Source organism: Chionomys nivalis, chromosome 2 (genome assembly GCF_950005125.1).
Source record: "Chionomys nivalis chromosome 2, mChiNiv1.1, whole genome shotgun sequence".
Classification (NCBI taxonomy): Eukaryota; Metazoa; Chordata; class Mammalia; order Rodentia; family Cricetidae; genus Chionomys; species Chionomys nivalis.
Window position 1 is genome coordinate 70,608,954 of NC_080087.1, and position 17,313 is coordinate 70,626,266.

General features: G+C 52.6%; 3 protein-coding genes across 12 annotated transcripts; all 3 read left to right on the forward strand.

The window, feature by feature from the left end:
- The first annotated feature begins 6,805 nt into the window (after positions 1–6,805).
- Znf580 (zinc finger protein 580) lies at positions 6,806–8,991 on the forward strand. 3 transcript variants are annotated; one of them, XM_057762769.1, is made up of 2 exons: positions 6,806–6,981; positions 8,095–8,991. In XM_057762769.1, the coding sequence occupies exon 2, from the start codon at positions 8,107–8,109 to the stop codon at positions 8,623–8,625; it is 519 nt and encodes a 172-aa protein (XP_057618752.1). In that variant the 5' UTR covers positions 6,806–6,981; positions 8,095–8,106; the 3' UTR covers positions 8,626–8,991. The 3 variants fall into 3 exon arrangements, with proteins under 3 accessions (XP_057618752.1, XP_057618754.1, XP_057618753.1); XM_057762771.1 differs by lacking the exon at positions 6,806–6,981 and adding an exon at positions 6,993–7,286; XM_057762770.1 differs by lacking the exon at positions 6,806–6,981 and adding an exon at positions 7,301–7,986.
- Positions 8,992–9,722: 731 nt separating this feature from the next.
- Znf581 (zinc finger protein 581) lies at positions 9,723–10,294 on the forward strand. Its single transcript, XM_057762768.1, is given in 4 exon segments — positions 9,723–9,788; positions 9,790–10,096; positions 10,099–10,200; positions 10,203–10,294. Coding segments are annotated over 4 exon segments (567 nt in total).
- A 1,433-nt stretch (positions 10,295–11,727) lies between these two features.
- Ccdc106 (coiled-coil domain containing 106) lies at positions 11,728–16,684 on the forward strand. Of its 8 annotated transcripts, none has more exons than XM_057762766.1 (6): positions 11,728–11,920; positions 13,264–13,337; positions 13,473–13,577; positions 13,665–13,841; positions 15,126–15,338; positions 16,127–16,684. In XM_057762766.1, the coding sequence occupies exons 2-6, from the start codon at positions 13,307–13,309 to the stop codon at positions 16,441–16,443; spliced, it is 843 nt and encodes a 280-aa protein (XP_057618749.1). In that variant the 5' UTR covers positions 11,728–11,920; positions 13,264–13,306; the 3' UTR covers positions 16,444–16,684. The 8 variants fall into 8 exon arrangements, with proteins under 8 accessions (XP_057618749.1, XP_057618742.1, XP_057618743.1 ...); XM_057762759.1 differs by lacking the exon at positions 11,728–11,920 and adding an exon at positions 12,356–12,626; XM_057762763.1 differs by lacking the exon at positions 11,728–11,920 and adding an exon at positions 12,386–12,525.
- Positions 16,685–17,313: the final 629 nt, after the last annotated feature.

Consider the following 17,313-nt stretch of genomic DNA (forward strand, 5'->3'; position numbering starts at 1 on the left):
AAAAACCAACAATGGCAAACAGTCCCTCACCCCCACGTGGGTGTGTCACACGGTTCAGAAGCACCAGAAAGCTGACTTAGTGGCATGTTCTAGTGCTTCAGGGAAGAGTGAATACGTTGCCATTGGCATGGAGCTGGATTAGCAGTCACGGTTCTGGGAATCCTCCCTAGGTGTCCCATGTCGATCTGGGAGGTAGCAAAGCCGAGGCAGCACTGACCCCAACTGAGGGGTGTGCTGGAAGCCCGCAGGTGTCAGGAAGGAGCGAGGTGGAGGCCTAGCAGAGGGAATTCTAATTAATCCTGCCTCCCCTTTCAATCTCTGAACTCCAAAGTTCTGCCGAGCCTGTCCCCGGCTCTGTGGAGGCCAAGGCCACGTCTTCTTCTGTCCTCCTGTGGTTTCTGTCTCCTCTGCCCTCCTCATCACTGATGGGAGTGGTATCGTCTACGTGGATTTAGTGGAGGATCCTCTTAGTCCTCTGGTCCCTGGGCCCGAGCTGGTGAGGATGTCCTTTGTCCAGGGGCTATGAGGGCCCTCAAGAATTCCCATGCCCGAGACCTACAGAGCAGGACACTGGAGCCCAGGGGCCAACGTGGGTGCTGCCGCCAGTGGAAAGTCCCTCGGGTTCCAGCAGACGAGAAGGGCATGGCTTCATACAGAGCTTCTGACCTCAGCCATAGCTCACACTTGTCTGCGGTCCTGATGATAACGGGAAGCTCTGCAGTTGCCGTCCCGTGCTCAGGTCAACTGGGCCTGATGATGGATGGGAAAACTGAGTTCCTGCTGGGCGACATAAATCCAAGCAACTCAGGCAAGTGAGATGGCATAGCTGGTCAAAGTGCTCACTGCCTGCTGTCCTGTATTTGATCCCTGGGACAAACTATGGGAGGAGAAAACTAACTCCTACAAGTTGTCCTCTGACTTCCACACATGTGCCATGACATGTACATACACCTGTGCACACATGGGCGAATTATAAAAATTCAAAGGCTTTCTTATAGTCGTATTATGTGCATTTGTGTCTGCTTGCATGTATGTTTGTGCCCTGTGTGTGTGCAGTGTCCCTGGAAGCAAGAGGAAGTGTCAGATCTTTTGAACCAGAGTTCTGAGCCACCACATGGATGCTGGGAATTAAGCCCGAGTCCTCTGGAAGAGCAATCAGGGATTTTACAGCTGAACCATCTCTCCAACCCAGACAATAAAATATTTTCTATAAAGAGCCTGGCAGTGGTGGCGCACACCTTTAATTCCAGCACCGGGAAGGTAGAGGCAGGCAGATCTCTGTGAGATGGGGCCAGCAGAGCTAGTTCCAGGACAGCTAGGGCTACACCGAGAAACCCTGTCTCGAAAAACAAGCAAGCAAACAAACAAAAAGCCTATGGTAAAAACAAATCCTATAGAGGTTAGGAAGAGATGGAATGTGTACACAATAGAAGATGTTCACAACAAGCCTGTGAGGCTAACATGCTCAATGTTGAGAAACTGAGCTTCTTCCCTCTAAACTCTGAAAGCAAACGCTGGCACCCAATATACCGCTCTACTCAAAGGCTTGCCTAGAGCAATGCGGCAAGAAAAGGGATACAGGTCTCTTGCTACAGCAACGTGAGTGGGAGCGCCTGGAGCGTGAGCTCCGAAGGAGATGCCAAGCTCTGCTTTAACCCTAGGTAATGCTGGAGGAAAATGGCAGACAAATCGGACATGGGGGACATCGCCGACTTTGATAAGGCCAAGCTGAAAAACCAAGATGCAGAAGAATGCCCTATCAACCAAAGAGACCACTGAACGGGAAGAGAGGAGTGAAATTTCCTCAAAGCCTAGATTGGAGATTTTCCCCACCCCACCCGTTCATCCCCGAGACCCCCTCGGTGGAGGAACAGCCACACCAACCACATGCTGCACTATGAACTCCAGCACTCTACACTGATGCCACCGGCCCACGGGGCTCTGAAGGGGGGCCACACCACTAATTGGACTGCAAGTTTCATTGATTAGCCAATGGGAAATAGGAAATTATTTGTATGACTGATGAAATTACTATACACCTTGTAGCAAAAAGGATAGAAAAAGGATATAAACAGCAAAGAAACCAAATTTCCCCTTCTTACAGGTATCATGATTCTACACGCAAAAGACCCTATGGTCCCCACCAGTAAGACATTAGGAAAAAGTTCCATTCACAATAGCTTAAGAAAGAAACGTATCCAGACTCTTGAGTTAACCTAACCAAGGAGGTGAGAGACCTCTCCAATAAAAACTTTATTAGCCCGGCGGTGGTGGCGCAGGCCTTTAATCCCAGCACTCGGGAGGCAGAGGCAGGCGGATCTCTGTGAATTCGAGACCAGCCTGGTCTACAAGAGCTAGTTCCAGGACAGGCTCCAAAACCACAGAGAAACCCTGTCTCGAAAAACCAAAAAAATATATAAATAAAAAAAAAAGCCAAAACCAAAAACAAACCAAAAAACTTTTATTATATATTATTTTGATTTTTTAAGACAGGGTTTTACTGTTTAGTTCTGGCTGTCCTGGAACTCGCTTTGTAGACCAGGCTGGCCTCAAACTTACAGAGATCTGCCTACCAACACCTTAGAAGTGCTGGAATTAAAGGCATGCACCACCACTGCCCAGTTTACAATGAAAACTTTTAAGACATTGAAAAAACAACAACAACAAAGAAGACAGTAGTGATTAGATGATGGGCAGACAGACATTCTGTGTGCCTGTTCTGAGAGAATCAATACTGTGGGAATGACTGTAATTACCAAAAATCTACAGACCCAATGCAGTCTGCACTCATCCCCACCCGTCTTTGTATTTTATGTGGCTCAAAGCCTACAAGGGATCTGTGAACCTGGGTCCAGAGCACTACCTAGTGTTAAAGCAGATGATCTCGGGCTCAGAAAGCTTAAGGCACAGACTCCAGGAAAGTTGTGTGTCTGTGTATTTAAAATCATCTTGACCCTTATTAGAAAATTTGATGAACTCAGCAAACATGGGGATGACTTGTCTTGCTGTGGTCTGGTACGTAGAACCTAAATGATGGTTTGCTTGAAAATGGCATGACTCTGGCTAGGAGGCAGAGGATCCATCTTGCTATTGCTTTGCATGAGGAGCCAAGCAAATTCAAGGTCTGGCCAGGTGGGCAGGAGATGGTTTGCATAGTTGGAGTACAGGATGTGGGGTGAGATGGAGACGTGGCTGTATCTGTCTTGTGAAGGGTCTCAAATTTCACGCTGAAGAACTTGGACATAGGCCAGTGGTGTCCCTGAAAGGGTTTTGTTTTTAAATTACACACACACACACACACACACACACACACACACACAGAGACACACACACACACACAAACGAATGAGTATATGCCACCTGTGTTCATGTGCCCTTAGAGCCCAGTTCCTTGGAGCTAGAGTTACAGGTGTTAGTGAGTCACTTTATGTGTGTGTTGGGCACCAAACTCAGGACCTCTGGAAGAGCATGGTGTGCTCCTCACTGCTAAGCCATCCTTCCATCCCTGACAAGGTTTTAGATGTGCAAATGTAACATTCAATTTCAGTACAATCGAATACAGTCACTGGAGGCTGGAGTGCTATACTAAGGAGAAGGCTGATATTGGGGTCCAGGTGAGAAGTGGCCAGAATGGAGGCTTTAAAAACAGAGTGGAGGGCTGGACACGCCTTTAATCTCAGCACTCAGGAGGCAGAGGCAGGCATATCTTTGAGAGTTGAGGCCAGCCTGGTCTACATTGTGAGTTCCAAGACAGCCAGACCCTGTCTTAAAAAACCAAACCAGATCCAATGAAATCCACAACCCCCCCCCAAAAAAAAGAACAATGGAACATGTCAAGGCATGGATCTGATGGAAGAAAAAGCCTATTTGTGTGGCTTTTGGGGTGGGGGGAAGGAGGACATTGAAGGGTTTAGATTTATGCTGATTTCTGGTGAGACTGATGTAGGAATTTAGTAGAATCATTGTATCTGGGGTAGACTTAAGAATGAGCAGCTGGGACTGGAGAGATGGCTCAGCGGTTAAGAGCACTGCCTGCTCTTCCAAAGGTCCTGAGTTCAATCCCCAGCAACCACATGGTGGCTCACAACCATCTGTAATGGGGTCTGGTGCCCTTTTCTGGTCTGCAGGCATACAGACAGACAGAACATTGTATAATAAATAAATATTAAAAAAGAATGAAAAACTGTCGTCTAGAAGTACTTTGACCTTGAAGAATCCTCGCTGAAAACAGTCACTGTTTTGCTGAAAGGGGCATTGCAGCAATTTCATGACTTTGGTCAAAAGGCACCTGAGGCATGCACACCCGAGGCTCTTGCATTACTGTGTGTCACAAACAATGTAAGATAAAAGATTGGGGCCACGGAGGCTCATGATGCTCTCCTCTAGGGAGCCATGTAAACCAGACCTGGGACTGGTATGAGGGGACACTTTGTGGAACTTTCAAAAATGCCTTTGTACGTCTGCTCAGGGCTCAGTCCATCAGAGAGGCTGGGCCTTCCTACTACACATAGGCCTTAAAGTTTTATCTTGGAGTGCCTTTTCTTCAACCACCCTGCGCTACATGGTGCACCCCAACAACAACCACCCTAACTCCAGTTCTAGGCGCTCGATGCCCTCTTCTGACCTCCAAGGGCACCAAGTACACACGTGCACATACATATGTGCGGGTAAAACACTCATACACACAAAAAAGAATTCAAGGTTATCTTAGGCTACTTAGTAAATCTGAAGTCAACCTAGGCTACTTGAGGTTCTGTCTCAAAAAGAAAAAGCAGAGTTTATATAGTGGTTCCATAGAGTAAATCTGAGTTAAGGGATGAATAAATTGTATACTCAGGGCCCCAGAAACACTAGCTTCAGTTCAAGTGCTAAGCAGCTTCACATACCCAGTGTCTGTCACACCACCCAGGGATTATAACATTGCCACTACTGGAAAGATGTTGGACAGCTTCGTAAGGGGGCTTGTCCACCCTTCGGGGGGTCCTCTGACCGAGCACTGGAACCTCCTCTTCCTTGGCTATGGCCACTTGTTGCTCCCTCCTCCCCAACTTGCTTCTTGGTTCCAGAGTGCATCTAGAAATATGTAGTGTCCTCACTGGCCACATGAACACTGGAGGCTCAGCCCCTCCACGAAGGGCCTAGAGCACCAGCTACATTGGATAAAGGGCACCAGTGCCCTCACCTGCACTCTCCTCCGTTCTGGCAAACCAGCTTCCTTGATTTCTCTAAATTTCAGCTTCCCCATGTACTCAATGGGAAATATACACCTTCCCATGTCTGTGCCTAAGAGTGTCTGGTGTAGGGATATTTTGTTTGTAATCTAACAAATAAAGCTTGCCTGAAGTTCAGAGTGTAGAGCTAAGCCACTAGTTAGCCACAGAGGCCAGGCAGTGGTGGCACACACATTTCATCCCAGCACTCAAGGGACAGAGGCAGACAGATCTCTCTGAGTTCAAGGCCACATTGGGCTACACAAAATAGATCCAGTTTAAAGGAAAAACCAAGTCGGGTGGTGGTGGCTCATACCTTTAATCCCAGTACTTGGGAGTCACAGCTGTTAAATCCAGCACTAGGGAGGTGGAGACAGGAAGGGATATGATTGGGCAGGCAGGAGGAAACAGGAGTTGGAGGAGTTCAGTCTGAGGATTTGTAGAGACTGGGTCACCCCTCAGTCTGAGGGTTCGGCAGAGGTAAAAGGTATCTCTAATGGCTGCACACCCTGCTTCTCTGATCTCTCAGCCTTCACACCCTAGTATGTGATTCCGGGTTTTTTAATATTAAGACCAATTAGAATTCGATTTACAGTTTGGTATCCTCTGGGCTTTATTTACCCCACTTGATCACTGGCAAGAATCACAGTCTCTCTCCACACCACCCCTCTTGGTTTTGAGACAGGGTTTCATGTAGCCCAGGCTAGCCTCCAACTCGCTAAATTGCTGAGAATGACCTTGAACTTCTGATTCTCCTGTTTCCACTTCCAAAGAGCTGGGATTAAAGTCTTGAGTGACTTACTACACCCAATTTTAGGCTGTGCTGAGGATCGAACCCAGAGTGCACGCTAGGTAAGCACTCTACCCAGTGAGCTATACCTCCAGCCCTGTTCCCACTTTCCATACCCAGCAAGCTCCGGGTTTCACTTTCTCCAAACGCTCAGCAAGAAATATCACATTTTCCTTTTTGTGTCAATATCTGGTGTAAGCGTTGCGGCTCGTATGGAGCGGTATCCCGGCAGTTGGGAGCCAAGGAATATCACAAAGTCATTGTAAGCGTAACACCTTTTAACCCTACATCGGGTCTTCTCCAGCCTCTGTTTTCCCGTATGTTCAGTGGAGCACGAATACCTTACCTAATCTTGCAATGTCTTCTTTGGGCATTGGTTTCCCCCTTTACGAGATGTCAAGATTGCGCCCTACCACACCAAGCACCTGGCCTCTAGACCCCAGTCTCTCCAAATGTTCAACCAACAGAAAGACCCCTTCTCTAACCCTCCTCCTTGAAAGGCTTTCTTTGCCTGAACGGAAAGGGGAGAGGCAGGGTGGAAAGATGACACACCGTACATTCCAGTTCTTTATGGGTGGCTTAGGAGACTTCACGGTACCTAACTTCAGTTTACTGGCCATTCAAAGCAAAGGAACTGCTCTGAGGATGGGGGCACGCAACGGGGAACTGTTCTTTTTGCAGGTCCCTCTCGTTGGCCACGCGCCAACACCCCCCCACCCCCCACCGCGCGATCCCACTAGAGGGGCCGGCCGACTCCGGCGTCGGAACCTTCGTGTGTGGAACGTGCGTTTCTGAACGGCGCTCTTTCCCAGGGACGCCGTCGCCCCTCGCGCCCCTGCGCCCCCCGACCCGCGTCCCCGGCGCCGCCGGCCCGGAGCTACCCGGAAGCTCGCTCCTGCAGCGGCACTCGTCAGGGCAAGCCCGGGTCCGTTCGGGACCTCGGCCCCGTTCTCCCCCGGACCCGAGAGGCTGCTGCACCGGGTACGGGGGCCGGGATGGAGGGAGGAGCCTGGCTTGGGCAGGGCGCGAGGCCGGCAGGGCTCTGGGTGTGGGTCGGGGCCGTGAGGCTAGGAAAGCTACGCGCAGAGCCCGAGAGAGGGCCGTCTGGAAGACAGGGCTCCTTTTGGAAGCCAGTGGAGTAGGAAGCCCTGGGGATATAACGGAACCGGGTGGTTCAGAGGACCACGGTGCAAGAGCGCCCACAGCAAGGGGGGCATGCATCATATGAAGCCGGGAGGTGAAGAGAGACAAGAGATGCCAGCTGCATCTAGAGAGGAAGGACCAAGGTTAGGGAGAGCTGGTGTGGGAACGGGAAACCAGAAGGTCCAGTGTCTGACTGCAAGCGGGAGGAGGCTCCATGGTGGTGGCGGCGGTGGACAGAGAAACGAAGATGTCAGGATACTTTCCGGAGGAGGGGAGGGGACTGGGGATGGTTGTGAATGAAATGCAACAAGATGGGGGCGCATATAAGAGGCAGGCAGTTGAAGATAAAGTAGAGACGATATAGGAAGAGAATGGCGAGACCCTTTAGTGCAGAGTGCGGGGATGACATAAAAGATCCATGAGTGGAAAGTGGGGAACTGGGTTAGTGGGACTCTGGGCAAGAATCTAGGGAGGAAACTCGAGGCCACGACAACTGTGGAGATTTGGGAGGTCCTGAGGAGGATCTAGTCGGGTGGAGATCTCCCACCCCCAAGGTGTTGTGGGACCTGAGGGAGAGGATTAAGCCAGAGCTTGAGTAGAGCTCTGAGAAGGAGGGAAAGGTAGATTGGAGGCCACCAGGGCCTGGAATGGAAAGCTAGAGAGGTCCTAAGCTAAAAGGAGAGAAATGGACTTGGAGATGGATTGTGGCGGGTGGCAGTGGACGCAGGGAATCCGAAGGATGTCCGAGGTCCTGACCTGAGACTGGTGGAGCTGGGTGTTGCCAAGCCCTGGTGGAGGAAATCCAGAGATGGGAACTGGAGTCAGTTTTCACTTTGTAGGAAGGTAGGTCAGTAGCACAGAGTCTGGCAGAGAATGGAAACACCTTTTTAGGAATTTTTTTCCTGAAAGGAAGAGACAGAACTTAACTTATCTTCCCTCCGCCGCTCCCAGCTGCCGCTCCAGATGCTGCTGCTGCCGCCGCGGCCACCTCACCCTCGGTCCTCCTCCCCGGAGGTCATGGACCCACCGCCCCCAAAAACTCCCCCATTTCCCAAGGCGGAAGGCCCCTCCTCCACTTCTTCCTCGGTGGCAGGGCCGCGGCCACCGCGGCTGGGCCGCCACCTACTCATCGACGCCAACGGGGTCCCCTACACGTACACCGTGCAGCTGGAGGAGGAACCTCGGGGCCCGCCGCAGCGCGAGGCGACCCCGGGAGAGCCAAGTCCTCGCAAGGGCTACAGCTGCCCAGAGTGCGCTCGTGTCTTTGCCAGCCCTCTACGGCTGCAGAGCCACCGTGTGTCGCACTCGGACCTCAAGCCCTTTACGTGTGGTGCTTGTGGCAAAGCCTTTAAGCGCTCCAGCCACCTGTCGCGGCACCGCGCCACTCATCGCGCGCGCGCTGGCCCACCGCACAGCTGCCCGCTCTGTCCACGCCGCTTCCAGGACGCCGCGGAGCTGGCGCAGCACGTGCGCCTGCACTGAGCTTGGCCCTGCTATCTCTGGGCCACCACGTCTGACCCACACAGCGTCACTGCCTTACCCTAGGCCTCAGTTTCCCCACCTATCCCCCAAAGAGAAACATTTTTGTCTTTTCTCCCGTCTAGCTGTGTGATGTAGACCAAAGTTGTTGCCTCTCTGGGCCTGGGTGTCAATTGGAACTGGGCTTCAGTCTGGCTGTGCTGTGTAAGCCTTTACAACTGACGCGACCTCTCCTGAGTCTTGGTTTTCTACTTTTCCCAAGTGATGAGGTCCTTGTGGAAGACATGACAAAAGCACCGGCACTGCCTGGATCATCTCTGTACTTCCCCGTATTGCCCATGACCCCTCATTCTTTGCCCAATAAACATTCCGCATTTAATTCTCAAGGCTCTTACTTGCTTGTGGGTTGTGTTGGGAAAAGAGAGATTGAATCCGAACCGTTAGCACCTAGGAACCTTGTGCTCGAAGTGAGTTGCCAACCGGAGCTGTTTTCTGATGCTCAGGCGACCCGCCCTCTTAGACCCTCGTCTCTCCCTGGGTCTATATTTCCCGAACCCGGTACTGCCAGGTGCTGGCTGTAGCCAAGGGACCCCGGTCCTGTGCTGCCCCGACCCGGGAGGCTGATGCACTGGGTACCAGGCAGGAAAGGAGGAATCGAGACTCAAGCAACCGCGGAGGGGTGGGGCCCGTTCGGGCGACATTCCAATGGGCAGCTTTTCGAATACTTGCCTGGGAAATCTCCAAAGGTGGGGGCTGCAGACCTAGAAAGAACTACGGGTGGGGCGTGTAACGGGAGAAACTAGACAGACCCACTTTTAGACCGGGTGGTGGTCAAAATGCGGGAGAGTCCTGGAGGGCCACAAGATGACGTGCTTGATGGCTGGTAGGTGACCCGAGGGCACAGAGTGAAAGCGGCTGCATGAATATAGTGGGTAGTAGGGCCCAGAAGACAGAAAGACAGAAGAAAGATTACAGGGGCCTTAGAGGGACATCGCAGAGGACCTTGGGTGGAGTTACATAGCAAGAACAGAGTCCTTGTTCCCCCCTCCGGTTCGACCTCATACTCTCTAGCATCCATCAGGTCTCATTTGCATCTATGGATGCTGGTGCTGCTACCTTGCTGCCTCCAGACCTCAGCATTTCCCTCTGTAGAGACCATGGAAGGCCCCCCCCCCCCGAACAGATGGGTCTCCAGAACCTGGGCCTTCTTTCTCCACAGGATCTCCCCAGACTTCATCCCCTCCAAGGCTCAACCATTATCTTCTCATGGACACCTAGTGTGTCCCCTACACAGTGCTGGTGGATGAGGAGTCACAGAGGGAGGCTGGGGTCAATGGGACTTGGGTTCAGAAAAAGTGCTTAGTGACTCTGAGTACATGTTACCTTCAGCGACACAGCATTACCCACTTGGAGGTGATGCCCTTCAAATGCGACACCTGGGGGAAGGCATTCAAGCCGGCCAGCCCTCTTGAGCAGACCACTCCATACATGGGGCGGGTGGTGTTTAGCCCTACAGCTGCTTGCTGTGCCCTTGCTGTTTCTGGGCCGAGGGCGAGTTGACCCAGCACATCAATGGACACTAGGGGACCATCCGTTCCAGTGCCCGCCTTGCCTGCTTCACTTTACAGAGCAGAACGCATTACAGAAGCACACTCGGTGGAAGCATCCATGAACCGCTCCTGAGATCCCAGGGGTCGAGGGGCTCCCGAATCTCTCAGACATGGACCTGAGTTGCAGGCTGGCATTCAGGGCCCTAGACACAAACCCAGACCAACCTCTTAGCGAGCCTTGCCTGGAAGAGTCTCTGAGCCGTCAGTACATCACAGTACTTTGGACTTACGATGGGAATGAGACCTCAGAACAGACCTGCACCTTGAACACTGGGAGTCCCGATAGGAGGAATGAAGGACAGTGTTGCTTAGGAAACTTGCCTTGGAGGTTCTGGTGGGCAGTCAGAAGTCTCCTTTATTTTGACACTGGCCCTAGACTGGACACCAAATAAACACCCCACTCTCAATTAGCATTTCAATTTTTTTTTTTTTTTTTGGTTTTTCGAGACAGGGTTTCTCTGTGGTTTTAGAGCCTGTCCTGGAACTAGCTCTGTAGACCAGGCTGGTCTCGAACTCACAGAGATCCGCCTGCCTCTGCCTCCCAAGTGCTGGGATTAAAGGCGTGCGCCACCACCGCCCGGCAGCATTTCAATTTTTGAGATGTCTTAGTTTACACTCATCACCTGGTACCACGACCTTGGCTGGGGGGTTGGGAAAATCTGCCCCCCTCCTCCAGAGTTAGGCCTACTTCAGTTCCTGCAAACCTGCCATCTATTTATTGAGACAAGGTTGTAATGTAGCTCTGGGTACCATTAGACTTATGATCTTGCTTCTACTTCCTGAGTTCTGGAACTCAGGGTTTTTTGCATGCTAGGTACTCTACAGACTGAGACACATTCCCAGCACCTTTGGAAATGTGAGTCTAAGTGTTACCCCTCCCTCCTTAAATTACAATCCACATTAAGAGACTTAAAAAAGGGCAGCCTAGAACAGAAGCACACCAAATGTATGTGAAAGCATTCTAACGGTAGTTGCCTTTAGCGTGCACAGGACACCTTGATATACATTTTTTTTTTTTTTTGGTTTTTCGAGACAGGGTTTCTCTGTGGCTTTGGTGCCTGTCCTGGAACTAGCTCTTGTAGACCAGGCTGGTCTTGAACTCACAGAGATCCACCTGCCTCTGCCTCCCGAGTGCTGGGATTAAAGGCGTGCGCCACCACCGCCCGGCTACCCCTTGATATACATTTTAAATCTAGAGTTCACCTTCCTATATACGATTTCCTGCGGTTTGAAACACTGATCTAGGGCAGGTGGCTCCCACTGGACTTGCTGACCCAGGCTGCAGCTGGTTGGTAAAGTGAAGCACAAGAGGGAGCTGCTTAGTCTCCCTCTGCGAGGTTAAAGCCAAGCCTCCATTAGGGCTTCAGAACCCCAGAGAGGATGTTGCCTGTGAAACGGAGAGGCAGGAGGAACCTTGCTGCAGGCCTAATAAACATGTCTTCTCCGTCCCCTTTCACGCCTGTTTTGTGCCAGATGTAGTTAGCCTCTTTACACGACTTCTTTTGGGGCGGTTTGCGGCGGAGGGGCGAGTGGGAGTGTCTTAAGGCAGTGCTTCTATTCCACCGTCTGACTTCAAATAGCTTGGATCTTAAGTCCCAAGAGTGAGGTCCCGCTCTGGGCTGAGCCTTTGGTGTGTCACACCACTGCATCCCCGCAAAGACCCTAGAGAGGATCTTCCCACTTAACAGGTGAGTAAACTGAGGCTCTGGAAGAATGAGGCGGCAGGGATTGGAGTGTAGCTGTTCCACAGGCAGCTATTGTGTGGGCTATTCCTGACCCACACTTTGCGGAGATGTAGCCACCACACAACCCATTCTCACATCTGGTTCTCTTCTCTAAACCTTTTCTTCGTGGACGGGATTGGGGATTATGGCTGCCTGAGGCGTTTAAGACCAAAGGTGTGCATGCACTAGCCAGTTCAGGGTTCCTTAAAAGGGGACTCAAGTTTCGCTTCAATTTTCCTAGCTGCCTCATACCTTCAGACTTTTCTTGGCCCATTGGGCACATAGCCACTCACCCGGAGGACCCCCGGAGCCGCGTCAGCTGAGCAGGATGAGAATTTCATGAAGATCCCTGCCTGGGCTTTAGGAAGGGCGGGGGTGGGTGGGAGTGGGTTGCAAGGGGCTATCGCGCAAGTGCGGCCCCGAACTCCACGCAAACGGCGGGTCTCACCTGGATTCCAAGAAGAGGCGCGCCTGGCCTGGCAGGCCGGATCCCGCAAATGATTGCGTATCTGCGCGCTCCGCCATCCAGTTCCGAGACTCCCGTCTTCTGCCGCTGTGCTCGCTTACTGGTGGGTGGGCGCTTCTCTCCGCGACACTTTGCAGACGCTCCCCAACGCTGGGCATGGGCGCCGCCACCACCGTCGGTCCCAGGGCTGGAGTCCTTACGCGGGTGGGTGAGAGCCGGGCCCTGACCCCTTGTATCCTGGCACCCAAGGGCGGGGATGGTGTCCACTGTGGCCACTCCCATGTCGGTTGCCCTTTCTGGGACCCTTTGACATAGTCGCCCCCTCCCACTCGTGGGACAAAGGGCGGGGGCGCATCCCCACGCGTGACCCCCCCCGCTGCGCACGCGCCCAGCCCCCACCTCGGGGGAGGGGCTTTGCTAACCTGCACAAGTGCGGGAGGAATGGGCGGCTGGGACAGGGGAATGCTCGCAGGATGGACTCCCCTCCACCTCATGCGTGGAAGTTAGGGGTGGTTTCTCCCTTCCATTTATGGTTTTGGGTCTGGTGATGGCCCATGATGAGGGTCCTTCGTATTCAGGCCTAAGTATCCCTGTGGTGTTGAGCCTGTGAAGAACCAAAGAATCTAAGGGCCGAGCTCCTTCAGGACCAAGAATTCTCTCGCCGTGCCCCCTTGCTCTGGGTACACGATTTGGAAACCTCAGTGTCTCTGTCCAGGAGTATGGGCTCTTTCCTCCCTCAGACCACGGCTCCAGGCCTGTGATCCCTTCTTACTCCAGAGGAACAGGTACTCCACCGCTCCAGGAACTAACTGACTACATTTGGTGACCTGTTTCTGTCCAGTGCCCCTGAGGGCTCAGCTGCTGGGTCTGAAGGAAGCCTCGCTATGAATGACCGAAGCAACCGTAGGCAGACAAGTGAGGCACTTGGGGACCCTTTCCCCATTCTTAGCCCGACACTCTGGTTCCCTCTATCCACGGGACAGTTATGGTTGGGGGTGGTCTGAAAGGGCCAGGCCGCTTCTGGGGTGACCTGCACTGGCCTCTCTCCAGTGAAGGACGAAGAGACCTTTGAGATCTCCATCCCCTTCGAAGAGGCACCCCACTTAGACTCACAGATTTTCTACAGTCTGAGTCCCTCTCGGAGAAATTTTGAGGGTGAGCCGAGAAGGGCGTGGAGGGACTGGAGTCAGGGGGGTACTACCTCATCCTGGGGCATGACCTCCCACTCCCTGCTGTTCCTAGAGCCTCCAGAGGCCACCTCCCCAACCCTGACCCTGATGAACAGCGTTAAGGCCCAGCTGCACATGGCCCTGGAAAGGAACTCATGGCTGCAGAAGCGCATTGAGGACCTGGAGGAGGAGAGGGACTTTTTGCGATGTCAGCTGGACAAGTTCATTTCTTCGGCCCGGATGGATGCAGGTGGGGGTGGGGACACACAGTTCCCCCAGGACCCGCAGAATCCAAAACCCACTGTTGGGTTCACCTGAGGGGACTTGCCCTTTAATTCTTCCACTAAGCACCGTGCTGACTTTAGGGACCTCCCCAGGCATTCATTTTGTTTTGTCAGATTCTCATTTCCTATCCTGTCATAGACTGTCCCATAAGCCCCCAGCCTCAAGCACTTGGAATAAGTGTCTCCCTGAGTCTGGATTTCCAGCCCAGGCTCTCATCTTAGGGGAATGGCCCTCATTTCCTTGTCAGTCTGCTGGATTCCTCAGAGGTGCCCTGTCTGCACCCCAGGGCTTATGGAAGATGCATTTATCCATTCACTAGAGGTGTCCCAGAATAACAACCAGGGGCTTATTTTCCCACCACCCTGTTCTACACAGCTTGGCTAACTAATGTTTTTTATTCCTCAAAGACTATGGGATCTCAGAACTTATTGTCCCCTAAACTCTGCCACAAGGTCATGGGCAGATTCTACCATTTTGCCTTGCTCTGATTATGACTAACAGCATGGTGGTGTCACCTCTTCTGATAGGCAGGATCCTGTCTCCTTATTAATATGTGTTGTCTGCTATTCCAGCCACATTTCTCAGTCCAGGCTCCCCCCGCCTAGATCTTTTTAGCTCAGGTCTCATAGAACTTAATCTTTATTCAGGCCATAACCCCAACCTCTATCCAGCTGAGCTGCTGGCAGGCTTTCTAGCTGGTAATAATGTCAAAAGTCCCAGCAAAGGGCCTAAGGGTATTTTGAGGGTTTCAATTACTGGGGACCCAGCATTGGGATGGGCACCATGTATATCCCTTGTCCCCTCTTCCTACACTGGGAGCGCTATTCTGGATGACTCCACTCTTTCCTTGATCTGGCGGAGCACAGAGTCCTGACTTCAGTTCCCTCAGGAGTCCATCTTTTGGGAGATGCTGAGTCTAAGCCTCAGCTGGCTCCCTGTTCAGGTGAAGGTAGTTAGCTTCCCCAATACCCAAACTGAACTTTGATATCCAAGCCTCTTACTCAGAGGCCTTGCCTGCTTCTTGCATTTTGACTACTCTCTGAAGGCCCCCACGATACATTTCCCCTACAGAAACCCAGACCAGTCACAGATGCTCTCCTGAGTTCTCCGAATCCCAGCTAGCTCAATACCTTCATGCTCGGGGGCTTCACCCTGTCCTCATCCTGAGGATCTGGCCTCCGTGTTCATTTTTCCCCCTTCAGGGCAATGATAGGACATTGTGTCACAGTTCATTTTTGTCTCTCCTTAGAGGACCATTGCCGGATGAAGCCTGGGCCACGGAGGGTTGATGGGGACAGCCGTGCTGGGGTTGGGGGAGAAGCCTCAGACCCTGAGTCGGCAGCCTCCTCCTTCAGTGGGGCGTCTGCCGAGGGCAGTGCCAGCGAAAGGAAGAAGCAGAAGCAGAAGGGAGGTGCTGGCCGGAGGCGATTTGGGAAGCCCAAGGCTCGAGAGAGGCAGCGGGGTGAGTGGGTTCATGTGATGGTGTGTTGAGGGGTACCCACCCCAGTATCGGTGTGAGTTCTGCAGCAATGCCCTAACTTACCCATATATAAAACAATCAGACCCAGCTCCATCTCCCAGCCCTTCTATGTGGTTCTGAGTTCATTTTAAATTTCGGTTTATACCAACTAGCAGAGTCAATTATGTTTCCTCATCAGAAAGGAGGCCTCTGGGCACATGCGCAGCCTCTCCTTTCCTCTGGTGTCCGGCCTGCCTTCTTCAATCCCGCCCCCCCCCCCCCCACGTCCATCTCCAATTCTTGCTCTGATCTCTACTGTTTTCCGTTTTGTACTCCCTTCTCTTCCTGTATGGGGCTCCTCCACTTCCTTGTCTTTCTTTCTTTCTTTCTTTCTTTCTTTCTTTCTTTCTTTCTTTCTTTCTTTCTCTCTCTCTTTCTTTCTTTCTTTCTTTCTTTCTTTCTTTTTTAACATTTTATTTATTTATTATGTATACAGTATTCTGTCTGCTTATGCCTACAGTCAGGAAGAGGGCACCGGATCTCATTACAGATGGTTGTGAGCCACCATGTGGTTGCTGGGAATTGAACTCAGGATGTCTGGAAGAGTAGCCAGTGCTCTTAACCTCTGAGCCATTCTTCCTTGCTTTCATTTGCTTTCTAACGTGTATGCCTTTCACCCCATCTTTCCTCCTCATGCTTGCCCTCCTGTTCCTACCTGGGTTTCCCCATGTCTCTGGCCCCACATGGCTATCTTTCCCTGTTCTCCTTTTTCTGCCCGTTTCGCCCTGCAGTGAAGGACGCTGACGGGGTCCTCTGCCGCTACAAGAAGATCCTGGGCACCTTCCAGAAGATGAAGAGCATGTCTCGAGCCTTTGAGCACCACCGTGTGGACCGGAACACGGTGGCGCTGACCACACCCATCGCGGAGCTGCTCATTGTGGCTCCCGAAAAGCTGGCTGAGGTGGGAGAGTTCGATCCGTCCAAGGAGCGCCTGCTGGAGTACTCCCGCCGCTGCTTCCTGGCGCTGGACGACGAGACTCTCAAGAAGGTGCAGGCTCTAAAAAAGAGCAAGCTGCTCCTGCCCATCACCTATCGCTTCAAGCGGTGATGCCGCCGCCCCGCAGACCGCTCGCTAGACCGGGCTTCCCGGGGTGCCGCCAGGGCCAGATGCTGCCCTTTCCTCAGCACTGGGCCCTGCCCCCTCCCTCGGCCGCCCATGCTGGGCACGCCGTCTCCATTTCACTCCGCAAGGACGGCCACCTCGGCCTCCCTAGCCCGGAGTAGTCCATTTGCATCTCACATGAAGACAGAGCATTATTCAGATAATTTAAATTAAAGAGACATGAACATTTTCAATAAATTGGGCCCCAGGTCTTCCTAGAAAGGGGATGGATGGGTCGGGAGGGGGTGGCCGTCGCCAACGAGACCGAGATGGGAGCGCTCAGGCAAGAGCCTCTTGAGAGGCTGGGGAGGAAAGGGTGTAATTATTCCCAGGAGGCAGAGATGAGAAGGGGAGCAGCAGCCAGCAGCCTCTTCCCAGAGAAAACTAGGAAGGAAGCAGACTCTAAAGCGCAGCGGCTAGGACACTGATTCAATGACTTTTAGCTGAGCCTGCCTGGTAGAGGTACCCGGGGGCGCTGTGTGGATTCATTTCTGTCGCCCGCCAGGGGTCAGGAGATTGCAGTCCCAGAGGTGGCACGTCCTACGCTTGCGCGGTAGGAGCGGGTGGGGGGGCTAGTTAACGCGATTGCCAAGGCAACCGGGAGATCGCAGTCTAGTTTAACGGTCCCGGAGTTGGTGCCTACAGTGGGGAGGTGGGGGTAGAGGAGGGGAAGTCCCCGCGCACGCGCAATGTGCATTTAGACTGGCGGATCTTCCCGAGCCCTGAGAAAATGTGCCTCAGACTGACCGCTACGCAGGCGCACAAACCCCTCTCACCGCCTCCTAAATCACCATGCGCAGGCGCCCCAAGCCGCGC

What these genes read in the sequence shown, in the direction of transcription:
- Znf580 (XM_057762769.1), top strand. Translation starts at nt 8,107, where the DNA reads ATGCTGCTGCTGCCGCCGCGGCCACCTCACCCTCGGTCCTCCTCCCCG.
- Ccdc106 (XM_057762759.1), top strand. Translation starts at nt 12,454, where the DNA reads ATGATTGCGTATCTGCGCGCTCCGCCATCCAGTTCCGAGACTCCCGTC. An exon ending in CTCTCGGAGAAATTTTGAGG is followed by an intron (nt 13,578 to 13,664) that starts GTGAGCCGAGAA and finishes TGCTGTTCCTAG; the next exon opens with AGCCTCCAGAGGCCACCTCC. An exon ending in GGCTCGAGAGAGGCAGCGGG is followed by an intron (nt 15,339 to 16,126) that starts GTGAGTGGGTTC and finishes TTCGCCCTGCAG; the next exon opens with TGAAGGACGCTGACGGGGTC.